Source organism: Pyxicephalus adspersus, chromosome 1, assembly GCF_032062135.1.
Source record: "Pyxicephalus adspersus chromosome 1, UCB_Pads_2.0, whole genome shotgun sequence".
NCBI lineage: Eukaryota > Metazoa > Chordata > Amphibia > Anura > Pyxicephalidae > Pyxicephalus > Pyxicephalus adspersus.
This window is the reverse complement of record NC_092858.1, coordinates 79,741,882-79,760,626: the sequence shown is the minus strand read 5'-3', so window position 1 is coordinate 79,760,626 and position 18,745 is coordinate 79,741,882. Positions and strand designations below refer to the sequence as shown.

The window sequence follows — 18,745 nt, the reverse complement described above, 5'->3', positions numbered from 1 at the left end:
GAAGCTGCACCATATATTTTCCAATAATAAAAAATTGAAAAGTATATGCAAAAAATTTGTATGAATATTGCCAGACAGTGGTGTCCCTCTAGTACACAAATTTAACACTAAACAAAACCTGTTAAATATTATCTGTGGTAAAAGAGTCCACAATACTTGATGCAACAGGCAACAGCACTCAAAATGTATATACCCAGTACTCTGCATTCAAGTAAGGTTGTAATGTAAACATTAAAATCTGGTGGATCTACTATTGAGGGGGGATGGAGGCAGGCAGAATAAATAGCAGCCCACCTCATGCAATGTTCTAGATGAAAACCTTTAATGATTACCATGCTAACCAATTGCCTCTGGGTTATCCCCATTCTGGTAATACATTGCCGCTACTACGCTAGGGTGTTAGGCAGTTGCTCACAATTCCTTGCAGCAGCAATTTTCTAAAAGATAATACTTAAAATGTAAAGTTTTTTTGTGCACCCTATCTTCTTCTTTATAATAAAACCTTGGATATTTCAACCATTACAGATTGGTCTTTAATTTTTCAAATTGTTTCTTTTTGGGCAATTGTTCATAATATATACTAACAAGCCTGATAAGGTGTGAATTGAAGGGCAATATTCTGGTGTTTTGAAAAATGTTATAGCCTTTCTAGACAGTAAATATACCATACATTCAAGATGCAATAGAATGAATCCTTCATGTGAACACTTACCTTCATCTGTACCCTCCCCAGGATCCTGTTCTTTGGCCAAGTTCTGAACGGCTACAAAACAGCAATCTTCAAGTTACAGTAGACAAAACTAGAACAGCCCTCTTCTCCATATTACCACAACTTATGTACAGTAACCAGCACAGGGGACTTCTCTTACTTGCGCCCACAAAAGAGGCACAAACACAGAAAAAAAAAATCAGAAGCAGAATTTGTTAAAAGTCATATTGAGGCTTGAATAAAAAACATAAGTGGAGATATAAGTCAACATATATGAATGATTTAAAGCAGGGGTGGGCAAACTTTTTTAGTCAGGGGCCACAATCTGAAAAAAAATTTGCTAGAGGGGCCGGGTCGATTGTAGAGTGGGCGGGGTTATTCCATCATGAACATGAACCCCTGAACAAGACGTCATGATGGCATAACCCCGCCCACTCTCCTATTGCAGATCTGAGCCTGTGATGAGAGAGTGGGCGGGGTGTGTCACTGCACACAACCCGCCCAATCTCCCATCGCAGGCTCAGATCCGGGGACGTGTTCCACGGCTCTGGCCGGTGGCCCCCCCTGGCAGGGTACATCTCCTAGCCCTGCTCGGGGTGGCACCGGCCAGAGCCGTGGAACATGCAAAGGGCTTGAGAAACATCCCCATTAGGCCGTATAGGGCCCACGGGCCGTAGTTTGCCTGATTTACAGGCTCAAATTAAATCAATTTGTTGAAATAGGACTGGGTCCTACAGGTAAAACATATTCTTTTAATTGGGAAAGCTCCCTTCTCCCAATATCAAACAAAACATTATAAACACTGTTTACACCGTTTACAAGTTTGCAAGGAAAACAAAGCAAATTATTTTAGAATAATATTTATTAATATTAATTTTAGAAGTTCTTATAAAAGTACTTAAAATTCCGAAATGTTACCAAATTATATGCACAAAAATAGGATATAATTTGACATAAAAACTGATTTCTAAAAAAGGTTCAGCAGAGTCACATAAAGCAAGTCACACAATCCCCCATGCCTGGGTATTTCTTTTGGTTCCCAATGCCGAATACAGAAGTAAAGGGGAGTGAAGCTTGTGTTTTAGGTTTGGGGGATTGGAGCTAAATTTGCGCTGACTGAGAATATGAAATATATATGAAATTAGATACACAGAAAGCTTAGATTTAATAATTTCTTACCTTCAACATTAATTTTACCAGCGAGTTCAGCAGGTATATGGGATACTACAAGCTGAGGTCTGTAAAGGGAGCAAAGCAACATTAGTATACACTTTTTGTGTGATAATTAGGAGTTTCTGAAGTGTTTAGGTGTTTCTGAAACAGGAGTGATTGTCCTAAACCTGAATAGCTATTGTTTAGTTTAAAAAACAAAAAAACAAAAAACAGTATTTTTAAAAACAGAAAATATATGTATATGCTGAGATAAATGAAAGATGAATGGGAGTTCATTAATGCTGCCACAGTCAGTCAATTAGTATAACAAAGCTTCCAAACGTAGAAGAAGAATATGGGAAGATGTTGGTGCCAGAAAGGGACTATGCTGGAGGTTAAGCAAGTAAACTTTTGGTCTGATTTGAGCTTGAGGTCTTAAAGTTGCTGCTTTGTCAACTACGCGACCTAAAACGGATAGTATAATGTTGAAAATAATGGTAAAAAAATACTGGCCTGTTATTTAGAGGAATGTGAACTTCAGGGCTTGCCTATTTGTCAAGTATATAATTGTATACAAAAAGGTAGACATACTTTTTCACAATAAACTTGATTTTGGCACTTCCTCTTACAATCCTTTCCAGTCGAGGAATCCCAAACCAAGTGGGACTTCGGAATGGAATTCCCTCTGGCAATCCTTCTACATAGAGGAACTCTGGATTGGACTCAAACACTGGATAAGGGACTTTTACAGGCTCTGAAAGCCCCAGTGCCTGTGCTGAAAAACAGAACAAACAAAAGCTACAAATTCTTAACATAAACTCATCTAGTATATGCCTTATACAAGGCAATGCAGAAAGAAATGACATGCACACTGCTTTAAACCATAATATTTTTTTGAACCTCATTTATTGATCACACTGGATCAGTTAAAGTTGCTGAAAAAACTGATGAATAAACAATGCCAATATACACATAAATGTATATAATAAATTTTATCTTGCACCCGCCGTTATGTCTCCCTTCCCCCTGTTTGTATGTTAGGTCTCCCACCCTTTATTATTATTGCACTTATTTTATATCGCTATTTCCCCTTCCTTGTACAGTTTCTATGTATGGACATATACCAATTTTTGTACTCTGACTTTTGTAAATCCTTCATTAAAAACAGATTTAACCATAACTTTTATCTTACAAATGACTGCAATTCTTCTTCTCAATGCCAAACTGCATTGCCAGGCATATAACACAACTAAATCCTATTTTACATTTTCATTGCTTTTTTACCTGCCATAAGGCTAATAATGCACAGGAAGTGGAATGCAATGGTAGAATAATTATACACAGAATGCAGGAGGGAAGGTAGTTTAAGATAAAGTTTCATTCTTTTATTTTATTTAAAGACATGAATATGTGAAAAGTTCACAAGTGATGCCAAGCCAACATAATTAAAAGAACTGAAATCAATGGATGAATGAGGAGCGACAGACAGTAAAATCCAGCCAGAAAATAAGATGGCCTCTGTCCAACTTGCTGCAGCTTCTAATACACTGTAAGAAGCTGACTGTGTGCAGTAAAATTTAACTTCAGTACAGGAGATGAGCCTGCTAAACTGCGCAAGACTGAAGGTGCACTTTAGAGAATTATTACCCGGAAAGGTAACTGTTTTAACACCAACCAAATATTTTTTGAAAAATTATTCCATATCTAGGCCAAGAAATATTGTGAGACACTAGTCAAAATATTAGTATAATACATAGCTTACCAAACTTCGAGTTAAATATCTCCTCAACTTGTTTCCTTAGTTTAGTAATTCTGATATTCCAGTCTTCTTTAGCTAGGAAAGCAAAACAAAAAGTCTGCATCATTTTATTAAAACATTTGAATTTTTGTACTATATTAGAAAAATGACAAGCAGGATGGAAAATCAGCACTCTGACCTCACACACCACTGCAGTCATATATCCTCATACAGTAAATATCAAGCTCTGTCACATGTACCTCCTGCATTTCCTCGGTTGGGTTCTGTATTTGACTGTGTAAGCAGTTCTGGCCTGTGAAAGAAAAAGTGAAAGGTAAACAAATCTTTACTATCATACAAACATTTTCTGCTTTACAGTTTAAATTGCTATATATTTATCAAAGCACTTGACATCCTAAAATGTACTGGGTATTGAACCACTGTTTGTATACCTATGGTATACATAGTGGTTGTACAGAGAAATTCCATATAGTAAAACTTGTTAAACTAATGCTTGTTCCTAAAGTTCTTTCCAACATTGAATAAAATAACCATTTTCCATTAGCCAACAAAGTGTTACATACTAATGAAAATGAATGCCCACAAAACAGGAAAATAAATCACATACTTTTTAATAATAAACTTTATCCGGTTAGCAGCTTGAATTATTTTCTCTAGTCTTGGAATCCCATACCACGAGGGACTTCTAAAAGGTATGTTTTCTGGTAATCCCTCTACATACATTTCTGTGGGATTAGCTTCAAACGTCTGGTAAGGTACAGGCATGAGATCAGTTTTTCCTAAAGCTTCAGCTACAAACAGAACAGGATAAATAATTTTTTATTATAAATCAAAAAATAAACATAAGCTACTGGAATATCAGGTTATGGTGGTAATAAAAAATGAAATATAGACACATGCACCTTAGTTGCTATACTTACCAACCAAAACAAGGGCACATTTAAAAAGCTACAATTATAAAGGGAGATTTTGTATAGTGGCGATGCTTTGATCACTGTACCATATTTTCTTTACAAATGAATTTTTATTGAATTTTCCAACAGAGATATAAATGACAGGTACAGTAACCAAAAACATTAAGCAACACTGAGAGTACCGAAAACGGAAAGAAAAGGCGAAACTTTCAAAGAAAGCACACAACAAGGTTATTAAACAAACAGCAGAAGATGCACAATACAATTTGGTTGATTATAACAGTTCGTGTTTACAAAGCAGTAGGTGCAAGAAAAAACACAATATTAAAAAAAGGCAGAACTTCAAGATGTCAGGATACTATAAACATGACCCAATCCAGTAGCAAGTAGGTCTTCTTCATGAAAAATATGTGTGTAATCCTGCGATATATGACCACTGAAAATAGTTAAACCGGATTTGTGGGCCCGATGTGTGGACCAATGATTGAAAAAGAAAAGATAAAAAAGGGATCAAGAAAAAAGGAGGGAAAAAGAAAAGAAAATAAAGAAAGAAGAAAAAAGGGTGGGGGAAGGACTGGGTCAGGCCTACAACCCAATTAGGTGATGACTTTGTAAATTATTCCCAATACACAGAGATAGGTGTGCCTGGGGGCCGTCCCCAATCAAATCTTTCAGGGTGGGTTCAGATAAATGTCTCCCATGAAGCCCAAACAATTTCAAATTTGTCAAGGTGATCATGCAGCCTGGCCATAAGCTGTTCCATGAGCTGAACATCCCTGATACGGTCCATGGGGGGGAGGGGGGGAGTCAGATTTCCAGTACCTGGGAATAAGGCATCTAGCACCCGTTAGAATATGAGCCATTAAAAGTTTTTCGGGATTAGAAAAAACAATAAGTGGGTCAATATATCCAGGTGAATAGATTTTTCAAACAGTGCCTCTATTATCATTATTATTATTATTATTATTATTATTATTAAACAGGATTTATATAGCGCCAACATATTACGCAGCGCTGTACATTAAATAGGGATTGCAAATGACAAATACAGACAGTGATACCAGAGGAGAGGACCCTGCCCAAAGAGCTTACAAACTAGTAGGTGGGGGAATTTCACACACAATAGGATGGGAGATATGTAGTGGTGGGAAGTAGTAATGGTTTCAAAAGACAGAAGAAGATGGGTAGGCAAGTGGTAGGCATTTTTAAAAAATGGGTTTTGAGCGCTCTTTTAAATAAGCAGAAATTAGGAGCAAATTCCTGAAATTAGATCTTTCTGTGAGGGCCCACTGATATACCATTTCTTAAAGGAGGTGAGTAGTGGAAATACAACATCCTTTGGTAAAGTCTGTGCAAAGTGCCGAATTTGTAGATAACTGGAGGATCTCCTGATATAATAAAAGCCTTCTCGTGCAAGGTTGTACTATTTGACCAAAATGAAAAGGCAAACCCTCATGCCATGGTAAGGGAGGGCCAGAGTGGATTCCAGGTTGGCAGAGACCCAGAGTGGATTCCAGGGAGAGAGAGAGAGAGAGAGAGAGAGAGGGAGAGAGAGAGAGAGAGAGAGAGAGAGAGAGAGAGCCAGAGTGGATGCCAGGCTGAGAGTGCGCCAGAAGGATCCAGGCTGGGAAATTGATCAGCAAGAGGCTGAGGGAAGAGGATCAACCACTGCGTTGCAGGCTGGACTGTGTTGCAAGTTGGAGGGTGCATAGGAGGCAGCACAGTTCCCAGAGCTGTGGAGGGGAACAGAGCTCGGCCTTGAACCAGCAAGGAGTACATGTGAGTGGAACATGTTTGTTTGTTAGCCACAGATGGCCTTGATTTGCTTATGCTATAAAATATTTTACTGTAGGTCAGAGAGGGACTAATTGTAATTGTAATTGTATGTAGTTGCTCAGCCGAGCCATTTGTTTTGTTTAGGTGCTAATAAACAGACAGGCAGGAGCCTGTTTGAACTGCAACTTTGAAGTCTGCTGTCTGACTCACTGCTGTCTTGTGACCTCGTTGCTAGGGGCAATCCCACAATAAATATAAATATATATATATATATATATATATATATATATATACACACACACACACACACACACACACCACCACCATTTGTTACAATTTTATCTGTTACCGAGTTTTAAAAGAGTTAAAATGGTGTCTCTTACCAAACTTTTTACTAAACAGCTGGTCAACTATTTTCCTTAATTTTGTTATTCTTGTATACCACTCTTCTTTCACTAAAGTGCAAAAGAGAAACAAGATAAATACGTTTTTCTAAATTACTTACAAATGTAATAAAATGTATGATTTTACATTTAAGTGTTAAGTTACCCAAACATGTAAGATAGTGGTTGTTTGTTAAAGTCATCATGGCAAAAGCACACTATCTTGGAAGAAAAACACAACTGGTCAGAAATATTCCAGAACAGGGAAACTGGGGTGTCTACAGGGGGTTTTAAGATATAAATCATTTACTGTCTCATGTCTTTAGGTAAAAAAAAAATGTCTTCAACCAATTATTTAATGCAGCAATGTAGAAACCATTTATGATTTAATTGCCCTAAGAAAGAATCACAACTAAAGGAATTTCGGTTTCTCTGCACTAGCTAAAAATGAGTCTATAATATTTAATGAATAGGGCTGGAAGAAGTGGTCTCTATTTATATGGAAATTAGTATTTACAGATGGTTTCAAGTACCTCCTGTGTTTGACTTGTCAAATGTCATGGCTTCTTTTGTAGTGTTCAGAAGTTCGGGTCTGCAAAGAAATCGAAGAAGCTTTCAGTGTGAATTTTAGATATCCTTATGTCACACATTGAGTCCAGGAATAAAACAGTAGTGCAATGAAAAATCAGAAGGCAACCCAAAGGTGGTATAGAGGAGGGGATCAAGAGAGTGGGAGAAAACAAATATTATATTATGTATTATAGTATAATATGAATATTTTATTTTTTTCAATTTGCATATGCCAGTATTTTGGAAAATAACATTAGGAGTATTTTACTACCATCAAACTAAGCACAGTGAACATACTTTAAAATTTTCCTTAAGGTGATAATTATTGTGACTTACATGTAACCCAAAATTAAAACAGGGCAAATTCTAATAGCAATCAGGTTTAACAGGAATACCTGTTTATGGGCTAAATGTGATTAGTCAATGTATTACAGTTATTTTATCACATCTATGAATTCAGCCAGGTGGTGACTCCCAAAGTAAGATGCCATACTACATTTCCCTATTTGCCCGCATTAAGGTGGAAACACTGTGACTACATTAGGAGTGACAAGAAATAGATGATAACCAGTTGTAGACCTCAGGAAGTCTTGATTGTGTGGACAGATGAACTGCTACAACTAAGCACAACTACACAATGGGTTTTTGAATTAGTCAGGCTTAGTTCCAAAGTAAAACACTAATTAACATGATAACTGCAAGGATTTGCCTGGTTCTGTTAGGGTTAAGATTGGTTTTATAATAAGTCAGAAGGAGTGCATTGATTTTTTTAAATCAGTGGGACAACTCAGGCTTGTGCTGTGAGAAATGCAAAGCAGCAAATGGAACTTGCATGTGTATTGAGATTTTGGGCCTGATTTATGAAAGCTCTCCAAGGCTGGAGAGAATACACTTTCATCAGTGAAGCTGGGCGATCCAACAAATCTGGAATGTATCTGGTCCAGGATTTTAAAACATTTGCTAGCAAATGACTGAAGAAATCCATTCCAGGTTTACTGAATCACTCAGCTTCACTGGTGCAAGTGTATTCTCTCCAGCCTTGGAGAGCTTTAATAAATCAGGGCCATTATGTCAGCACAAATGCCTTATACATACAAATTTCATAAAAACATTAACACATAATTAACATTATAAGCTGATTGTTTCTGCATTTGAAGTATCTAAACACACACAAAAAATACACATTCATCAATTCAAGGAATTTTCTTTTTTTTTTAATTTGGACATACTTTTTAATGATATACTGGATTCTTTCCCTTGCTAGCAGTATTCTTTCGAGGCGTGGAATTCCATACGTTGATGGCCTTCTGAATGGGATCCCTTCTGGCAATCCTTCAACGTAAAGGTCTTCTGAATAAGACTGGAAAAGGTGATATGGAACGGCTATTGGACCACTTGCATTTATAGCTTCGGCTTTTAACAAACAAAAAAAATATATAAAAAATTGTTTATCAGTATAAAAACAGATCTTGTATTGTTCGCTACGGAAATATTAAGTAAATTAAGTTTAAAATTCCTCTGAAATTAAGCTTACAGTGTGTGAATTATTATCCAACAGCAGAAAATTGCAGGGCACAGTAGCCAAAATAAAATACATAAATCTTTATTGGTTTAGAAAAGTTACTAACTTATTTTCATATTTTGAAGACTAAATGGGTTTTAAAAAACCCTACCCTCTTTCCTCCATACATCACCAACAGCTAGTGTTGCTTCAAATCAGCCAAATGAGAGGAAGTAGACTGGTTGTAAGTCATCTTTTTTTTAAAGTATGTTCCCATCTGATATATGTAAACTATAGAATGCCAAGTATTTTAAATTCTTTACCTATCATGAACTTCTCATTCACAAAACTAAAAGGCCTAACTTAATTTCTATAAGGTCATGATTACAGACAGCTCTGTAATGTTATTAGTGTCTACAACAACATTAAGATGAAAGTTCAGGTTATTGCAATAAAAATGTAGGACTACACACATCCTAAGCCAAGCTAGATCACGTAATTAAAATGCCTTGACATCTGTGAAACTATTTGCATATTGAAATCACAGTTCTAAAGATTATTCTAGTAAAAGTAAAAAAATTCCAGCATACCATATTTTTTTTCAAATAACTCCTCCACCTGTTTTCTCAGCTCATTAATTCTGGCATTCCATTTCTCTGAAGAAGATATAATTAAACATGAAACCAGACAATGCAAATAAAAAAAACATTCTAAAATGAACAAAAATTGAAGCATCAATTTAAAACTAAACATTTATGTAATAAATGTTATAATTTTACTTGCAGGATGCATTTGCGTCATATATTGAATAAAAAAAATGCTTTAGACCATTAGTCTACATCACAATTATCTTTTACCACAATAAATTTAAAAGGGGAGAGATGGCATAAACAAATTAGGTACCCCCAGTCAAGAAAAGGAAATATATATACATGTATTTTACATTACCAGTTCCTAAATTGCTGACTCACAAACATTTACCAAAATTAAACTCTTTGGCTTTTCTCTTGCATTGGTGATTGGCTGATTGTGGCTCAGCACTCCTCTGTCTTTTATGAGGTGGTCCAAATTCGTCACCTGAAGATAGGAAAAGACAATAAAGCTAAATATCATATTTGTGTTCAGTGTAATCGCAAGCAGACTATAATGAGTGCTGCAGATGAGTGGACTACGAAGGTTTTTTGTTTTTTTTTATTGTGGACATGGTTGAAGGATATTGAGTGCAATACCTCTTTTTATAGAAAACAAAACCTAAAAGGAGAAAACAAAAGCACAATAATATTCTCTTTTGCTCTTGTTGAAATATTATATATACCACCTGACATCAATTCCAAAAGCTTTCTCTACTGTATACTTCTTTACTATGTTCTCTATAATAGCACTCATACATCCAATTGTACCTTCAGCTTTGGACCCTTGGTACTACCCCCAGCTATAATGTTTTAGTCGCTCACTGCCTTAGCCTGTACAGTAACTGGAAGATTTGAATCCCTTGAAAGCTTTCTTAGCCTTGGATTCTCGTACTCCTCTCACATCTTTCCTGATTTGTAAGATCTTAAAATTTGTAAGAATGGTTGTGGGTGTTCCCCCTTCATGTCTTGCTTAATATTTATTATTTTATTTATTATATGTAAAAAAAAAATTACCATTCTAAGACTTTCTAAAAAAAACTAAGATGAACTTTAAGCTCCTTTCCAGATGGTACCCATATTTGTATTTTTGTATTATGTTTTTTTTCTGAATTTGAATTAAAAATTAAATATATATAAAATACATATATGTATAAAATTAAGTCATTTAAAAAAATAACCTATACCTTCAGTATGTTCCATATCTGCCCCTTCACTATGTTCGATATCAGCCCCTTCATTTGAATCCTCGCCGTAATTTTGGCCTACAAACATAAACAAACATGTTAGAAGTACATATAACAACTAAACTAAAAAAAAAAAAATTTTGCCTAGAGCAGTTTCAATAACATTTTTTTACTATGCAATGTAGCTTGCTAATGCACATTTTTAACTGCACTTTCAAAATCCCTGTGCTTCAGCCTCCAATCTCAGAAAAAAGGTTACTTCTATAGTATTTAAAAAGGTCACTTTCTAAACCCCCTCTGCAGTGTAATGATTATATAAGTGGTGCATACAAACTGGACTACACAGTAAACATAAACACACACCAAACCTACCACACAAAAGACATCAAGCACATGAGTACACATATTCGGGATGAATAAAACAAAAAGGAGCATTCAAACCATAATTAGTTCTGCAATGCCAATACTAAAGCATAATTACCGTTTACTCTGTCAAAAAAAATTATTTTCACTAAAAAAACAAATCTGGTGTGCTATCGATTCTTGTATACACTAAACTTTCAGGATTGATAAATTCATTTCTGGGTGATAATTGGTTGTCACAAGTATGTGCAATCAGCATCGGTGTGTTTAATGTAAAAAACATACCAATAACTCTACTTTGCGCTCTCATTCAATGTACTATAAACCCCCACTCTCTACACAGTATGACCCATTGTTTTCCCTACACTGACCAGATGTATATGTTGGCACCTCCAAAAATGCAGGATTTTTATACCGTAAGCAGATAATGTACTTGTTTAAAGTGGGTAGTACCTGCCCAAGGTGACCCAAGTAGGACAGGGTTTTGTGTTCCCATGTCTCCCTGACTTCCATGGATAGAGGGGGGTATTACCTGTCTGGTCCAATCTGACAGAAGAGCTACTACAGAATTAATTTTCAAAAAAACAAGTCAGAGACGTTTTGGTGGCAGAGGAGGGACCTACACAGTAATAGGCAAATGGTTTTAACATGAACTAGAAAATACAGTTTACTGTATGTATTGTGCTGTTGCAGAGTTTCAACAGTTCTTAGCAGTTTACAATGTGCTGTACATATTTTATATTGCTCCACTCCATAAATTATGTTTTATACTCCATAGCTTCACACCATACACTCCAAACTGTTAAGTTATATGAATTGCACTGTATGTTAAATATTCTGCATTGGACAACTGTTTACACAAACCTGCATTATTTACACAAAATTCTCCACTGTAGAGTTTATGATGGTTCTCAATCACTGGTTTAGTGTACACCACAATGCATTTCCAATAAAGGTGGGGGATTTCCAATAATTCTGTTTCTTTTAGTAAGTTTTTTTTAACCGCTTACAGTTTTACCAATTAAAAAGGTGTGCAATGTTAGCTTATACACAATGGCTTTTTATAAAGGAGTGGATACTTTACTAACCTTGGGAACATTATTATTCACCACATTTTCTTTATTTCATCTTTCTATACCAGTTACATTCTACTGTACCTCTGCAAGTACACATTGTCAATATACATTACAGAACTTTATTCCAAACATTATTATATCAATTACCTTGATAACAGAATGAATAATAATCTGGATCATCTGACTCTTTTTTTATAATGACAGTGGTTAATTCAAAGGCATCTGCAATCACATATATAAAATAAATATGAAAAAACATTCACAGTGGCACATTATAAAACAGTTGTTTTACACCTGATTTTCTTCCAGTGACTTTATTCATTTGTTTCTGCCAATTCTCAAGCGTAATCTGCCAAATTTAAAAAGCAGCACTTTTGCCAGGACAATATTTTCTTGTTAAATACATTTTATTAAGATGTTAACCATATACAGGAAGCCCTGAGGGAGCAGTGTAGAAAGGTAAACACAGCACAGGTGCATTAAAGTGCTGTATCTAAGATAGGCTGTGCTGTACACCAAAACCTTGCCACCAGCAGAATACACCCCCTTCGTCCATACCCACATGCCAATTGGGGAGGACCTGTGTGCACCACTCACAGGCAGTTATGCTTCCTGCGCTACTGGAGGACAATTTCCTAGCAAGGCTCAGGTCGTTTTATTGTGTGGGGGGGGGGGGGGGGGAGTATTATTAAACTTTGTAAAAATTAATAGTTCATAATCAGTATATGAATTTATATTGCTATCTACTGCTGTTTTATATTTTCTTTGTGATGCTAGATCTGCCTATGCATTTCTTGCTTTGCAGTTACTTGCTTATCATAAAGTATAATTTTACAATGTGTTTTTTTCTTGCAATCGTTTTCTTGTTTTAGTTTACATAACTGCTAAAATTATAAGATTTTGGAGATTGGGGACATATAACAATTAGGTGGGAATGGTAACAAATTGTATGGGGATAGGATAAGGACAGAGTAGTAACACAAAACAAATTGACAGGCTGGGGATGGATCCCTAATCAAGGAGACAAGTGGGAAAAGGGACAATATACTGTCCTTCCGTACATCTCTATGAACATCTCTATATCTCTAGCAGTATGTATACGCATTTTTTTCCCTATAAACAACAGTTCATTGACTGCCATAGACTAGTCTCTACAATGAGAAGATTCTAAATACAGAGATTTTTCATTGAAAGCTGAAGGTAGGATATTAAGACTGGATGTACTCAGCAGAGCCTTTTAGCATCTGGCATCAATACTGCCACTAACAGAGATGAATAACATTCCTGATGGTGCCCCAGCCACTTTTTAAGTGCACTAGAGCAAATGTTTACTCTCACTGACAAATGAGGTAGGAGCAACTATTGTCAGGTTATTGTTACCCTCGCTCTCCATCAGTGTGAGGAATTTTTTTTAATTTTCTCCTGACCACAGTCTAGGTACCAAACATTGTAAAAGACAGTAAACTGGCCTTCTTTTTAAAAAGTTTTGGGATCCTCAATATCATGAGTACTAGTATAAACTGGTAAATAGTTACAACCCTTCTGTGACATACCAGAGTCATCGGCTGGTTCAGCTTTCACCTGAACAGGATAAGAGCTGCAGTAAGAAAAAAAAAGTTATAAAAATATTGAAAATCGTAAAAGTTTTCAATACACATTATTATTTTGCAAACATATGAATACTATATAAATAAATAATGAAAGCCAAAGCCAAAACTTTATTTTCCAGTTTTGTCAGATGTTCTCTGACAGGTCTTTATTGCCATGTAACTGAATAGCAAGGGAAAATGGTCAGAACGTCAAATGAACAAAATGTTTGGCTTTACCTACATTTAAAAAAAAATATACAGTGGAGGATTCATTTTTTTCTTTAGTAAACATCTCTTCCTACCTAATGTCCTTTTCTTATGCAATGGCATAAAAAAATTTAGCAGACATAATGGATGCAATGGATCACCAATGTGCCATTTGTTTCTATTTTCTTAATTGTGCCTGACAGGAAGTTTTAAAGGTGATATAAAAGATACAAATAAATGTGGTTCTGTATTTGTTACATTAAGGCTTAGTCTACACGGACTGTTTCCCCAGCGTTTAACCTCAGGCTTTAAAAGCCCATATTTGAAATCCCATCCATTCCAATAGGCTAATCTACACCAGGACGTTTCCTTTAGGCACATTTGCAACGTTTAAAAAATATAAACACAGGGTTAACGCTGGAAAACTCCCAAAAACGCGGAAAACGCTTCCGTTGATTCAATAACGTAAACCTGTTAAAAATGCGCAGTATAGACGTTTTCCAGCGTTTTAAAGGCAAGCTTTAAAACGCTAATAAAAGCGCATATAAACGCGGTAGAAATGTTTGCATGCGTTTTTAAAAATGTCCGTTTAGACCCAGCCTAATACAGCGTTGCATCACTTCATGTCTCTGACAAACTAGGAAAGTCAATGATGAAGAAGGACCAAGGGTGTTCTGATCACAGACCTAAAGACTAAAGCTGCATACAGCCATTACATTTCTGATACTAGAACAATCTTCTGTGATCATTTGCAGTAAAACGAAAGATCAATGTACAGACAGCTTTGTTTAGTTCAATGGAAAAGGAAGACCTATTAAAAGAGGTACTGTCCATAAAAAATGATGGAACTGGATAAAGTGCAGAAAAGGGGAATTGAATTAATGGAATAGGATTGTTCATTTCAAGGTCACTACAAAAGTCAAGGGGCACTCTCTGCTTCGGGAGGAAAAGAAGTTAAACCTTCATGGTTGGAAAATGCTTCTTTACAGAAAGAAGTAAAAAGCTAGTTCCAGTAACCAAGTTGTAGCTAGCTTCAAAAATTATCACATATAAAAAAGTGTTTCCAAATGCACAGCAAAAAACTATAAGAAAATTAATGCTCCAGGAAAAATTACCACAATACAGAGAATGGCGATAGGAGTATAGAGCATAGCGACACAGAGACGAAATCATCAGCTTGCTACATTCACAGTCCTGTGTCCCTGTTGTGCAGATTTACCCTTTATTTAAGTTTCAATGACTATAGTCTCCCAGAAAGGAAAATAAAAATAAAGCAAGCCTAAATTTGACAATCTCCTAAAGGCTACAATAATTTACCTACCTCTGCAAACAGGTGCTATGTGGTGACTATGTACTTTATTTTTAGGTACATATGGACGTGAAATTACAGTAGCTGAAAACGATCATAAATCTGCAATTGCTAGATTTTTTAGAATATGTACACAGCCTCTGCTGAATATTTGCTAAAACAATCGTTGTCGACACTGCTTCTATGTCTAAGTTAACAGCTGACAGAAGCATTTACCTTGTAGAGTGTGTTAGCTATGTCTGAATTTTCTGTGTATTATGTGCATGTTAGAAAACAATACTCTGAATTTAGGTCCATACCTTTCTGAGAGAGATGCCTGTGTTTCACCTCCATGGTCTTCGTCTACAAAAAAAATTACATAAGATCATCAAAGATTATAAAAAAAAAAAAACAACTTTAACATCAACTAAAAACCTACCCAAGATACAAGCACAAATAATCAATTCAAGGGAAAGAAAACATAAAACCATTATTGTTTTGCAACCTTTAGGATTGCTATATCCGTGCCATCTCTTAACTTCAAGAATCTAAGCTCAGCTTTATATGGGGACCTTTAAAGCTTAACAGTATTACTTACCTTTTAACGTATTTGCAGAAGGAAAGGGTCTGATAAAAAAAAACAACACAAGATAGTCAAAGCTTCACATAACAAAAAAACAATTTAGAATTTAAAATCAGAGCTGTGATCAATGCCGAATACAATAAAGGCCACCTTCCTAATTGACATAATTTTTTAATTTTCCAACAGATCAGTTTGCAACAGAGCAGAGCAAATTGTATAACTACACAATATTTGTAGAAAATATTGTCTCTCCTAGATTGGACCACTTATGAATGATGGGAGCAACCAAAAAAAATTAATTCCACATGGTTATAGCAATTTTAAAATGACAAAAACTACATGCAGGAAGGTTGCTTTTTTTTCTTAAATGACCCTGTAGTTATTTTGTGTTGGCATATATCACAAAAATATTAAAAATAATAATAAAAATATGACATAAACATTTGTATACCAGTTTAAAATTCTTAAAATTCAAACGTAAAGATGCCTCACCTTCTAATCGTAAAATATATGTTGGATTTGTTATCCAAGATTTGATGTATTGTTTGAATATCATACATGGATGGCTCGTTGACTGATATTTCTTCTGGGAGGCCACAGATGGTGACAGCAGTGGGATCTCTAGTCAAAATGTCATAAGGAATAGGCACTGGAGAAGATCTTCCCAAAGCTTTACCTAATAGGAAATATATATTTATACTACATTTTAAAGAAAATTTTAATTATATAAAAATAACTAGATGCTAAAGGTTACTTACAAATTCTCAGATAAAAGGTCAAATGTATAAAATATATAAACCCCCCCAAGCCCTGCATACTAGCCTCCAAAACTATCCTAAACTCACCCATCTATCCCCCAAGGGAATTCTTACCTCACGGAGCAGCAATGGTCTTCAACCTTGGGCCAAGGCTGGAGAAGATACATTTTCATCAGTGAACCTAGGTGATCCAGCAAACCTGAAATGGATCTGGTCCAGATTTGAAAACATTTGCTAACAAATAGCAAATTAGTTTTAGGGTTTTGTTTAATCCTTTCCAGGTTTGCTGGATCACCCAGGTTCACTGATGAAAGTGTATTTTCTCCAGTCTTGGATAGCTTTAATAAACAGGCCCATTGTCAATTTCCCAACTGGTAAAGGCAAAGTGTCTGGATAATGTCACAGAAACTTTTTTTCCTCATACATTTTTCAAACATACAGCTTTTCATTTCCCACACATGCATATTATGTTGTATAGATTATATTTCTCGAGCAGAAAGTAATCCTGTGAAGATCCTTTGACAGAAAATAAATTCTGTTTGCATTTTGTCAAATCATTTGTACACAGGACATGACTTGTGTGCTTTCAAACAATATTTACCAACTACATACTGGTTGCTTACAAATAGTCTGCTGCTGATTTTACAATTCTTTTATCAGATCAGAAGTAAAAATCAATCTGTGTGTACTAGGCCTAACTGGATCCAATCAGATAAGGTTAGTGGGGACAGATATCCATTCCAAAGCAATACATTTCCTGGCCAATACAAATTATCCATTAACCACCTAGCCGTTAAGCCCGACCTTCGTACGGGCAAAAAAAAAAGGCTAGGATGGTTAACCCCGTATTTTTGTCGCATCCATACTTACCTGGTCCCGCTGTGCTCATCCAGCGTCGTTTTCGTATTTCAGCGTCATCCTCCGTCGGTCTCCCTCTCCAGCGTCGGGTGCCAGCGGGACCGGTAAGATGCCGGCTGGCATCTTTTGTTCCGCCGCCCGGCATCTTTTGTTCCGCCGCCGGGCGGAACACAAGATGCCGGCCAGCGGAACACAAGATACCGGCCAGCGGAACATAAGATGCCGGTCGGCTTCTTACCTGGTCCCGCTGATCGGCGATGATCCTTCTTCATCCAGTGCCGGGTGTCTTCTGAAACGAGAAGCCGTCCGGCTGAGAAAAAAATAGCCGGACAGCTTCCCTGCGTGCGTGATGACGTCGGCGCGTGTGCGGGAAATTCAAATTGAAACTCATTCATTCATTTTGGATTGGATTCAATACAAACTCCTGTATTCAATCCAATACAAAATAATTCAAATAAATACAAAGTGTGTAATTGGTAAATTCAAATGTTCGGACATATTTCTGTAAGTTACAGGTCTACAATTTAAAAAAAAAAAATTCATGAAAAACAGTGGATCACTTTTGGTACAGAAATCTAGACCTCAGCGTAACGCTCAAGTGGTTAAGTGGAGAATTATTGTTTTTATCATTGTCTTCCACAATATCATTATGCTTAAAGAGAAATATTTTGTGGCCAAGCCTCGGGTTAAAATTTAGAATTCTCATGGTGAATTCTTCTACAACTTACCATAATCTATGTAGTTAAGGACATTTCCTAAGCATATGACTAGGATCCCCCTGGGAATACTGGCAGCTGGGACAGGGCTGGAATATCTATGCCCCATTTTAAAAAAATTTGCAGAAATTTAAGTCCTATAAATAATATGCATATGGTCCCCAACATTGAGACTTTGGAAAAGATAAGGAAGTTTCTGCTTGGCCTGCTTTGGGTATTGTTGCGCACATAGACCCTTTTCAAAACCACATGAAATGCTCATTAATTCTTTATTATGGTATTATTATACCTTATGCAGGAATGCTCCTAAAACAGCAACATGAATTACCATAGCATACACAGAACAAGTCCTCCACTGATTTCCAGAGAGATTCAATATTTGATTGCTCGGATTTTAATCTACACCTCCTTATGGGTTCAGAAACACAGTTTTTGTCCAGATTGCCTGTAATTAAACCAAAGACAGGACATAAGACATTACCATTAGAACAACAATTTAATATGACGTTAACAAGTGTAAATGTAATTATTTACAATTTGCAGCTGTACAACCATTTTTATTTTTTAAATGGTTGGATTGTGTTTAAAAAAAAGAGCTAATGCAAAGATTTACAGAAAAGGCTTCTAATTTCTCCTTGTGTTACCATACACTACAATACAGACACAATATTCCAGTGCAGGCATCTCCAATGCCAATCTTCATAGACCTATGTACAAAAGATTTTTA

General features: G+C 36.0%; 1 protein-coding gene across 4 annotated transcripts in view; it reads right to left on the bottom strand.

Moving 5' to 3' along the window:
• GTF2I (general transcription factor IIi) overlaps nucleotides 1-18,745 on the bottom strand; it is a 38,684-nt gene that overhangs the window by 13,432 nt on the left and 6,507 nt on the right. For 3 of the 4 annotated variants that reach the window (XM_072415828.1, XM_072415844.1, XM_072415836.1), the window contains exons 4-21: nucleotides 18,347-18,463; nucleotides 16,179-16,362; nucleotides 15,702-15,730; nucleotides 15,424-15,466; nucleotides 13,573-13,616; nucleotides 12,167-12,241; nucleotides 10,581-10,658; nucleotides 9,746-9,841; nucleotides 9,355-9,420; nucleotides 8,493-8,676; nucleotides 7,227-7,285; nucleotides 6,694-6,765; nucleotides 4,228-4,411; nucleotides 3,860-3,912; nucleotides 3,624-3,695; nucleotides 2,453-2,636; nucleotides 1,889-1,947; nucleotides 713-763 (exon numbers count right to left, since the gene is read on the bottom strand). In XM_072415828.1, the coding sequence (XP_072271929.1) occupies nucleotides 713-763; nucleotides 1,889-1,947; nucleotides 2,453-2,636; nucleotides 3,624-3,695; nucleotides 3,860-3,912; nucleotides 4,228-4,411; nucleotides 6,694-6,765; nucleotides 7,227-7,285; nucleotides 8,493-8,676; nucleotides 9,355-9,420; nucleotides 9,746-9,841; nucleotides 10,581-10,658; nucleotides 12,167-12,241; nucleotides 13,573-13,616; nucleotides 15,424-15,466; nucleotides 15,702-15,730; nucleotides 16,179-16,362; nucleotides 18,347-18,463 (1,650 nt within the window). Of the gene's footprint in view, nucleotides 1-712; nucleotides 764-1,888; nucleotides 1,948-2,452; nucleotides 2,637-3,623; nucleotides 3,696-3,859; nucleotides 3,913-4,227; nucleotides 4,412-6,693; nucleotides 6,766-7,226; nucleotides 7,286-8,492; nucleotides 8,677-9,354; nucleotides 9,421-9,745; nucleotides 9,842-10,580; nucleotides 10,659-12,166; nucleotides 12,242-13,572; nucleotides 13,617-15,423; nucleotides 15,467-15,701; nucleotides 15,731-16,178; nucleotides 16,363-18,307; nucleotides 18,464-18,745 lie in introns of those variants that run through there. The other variant, XM_072415852.1, reaches the window with a different exon arrangement.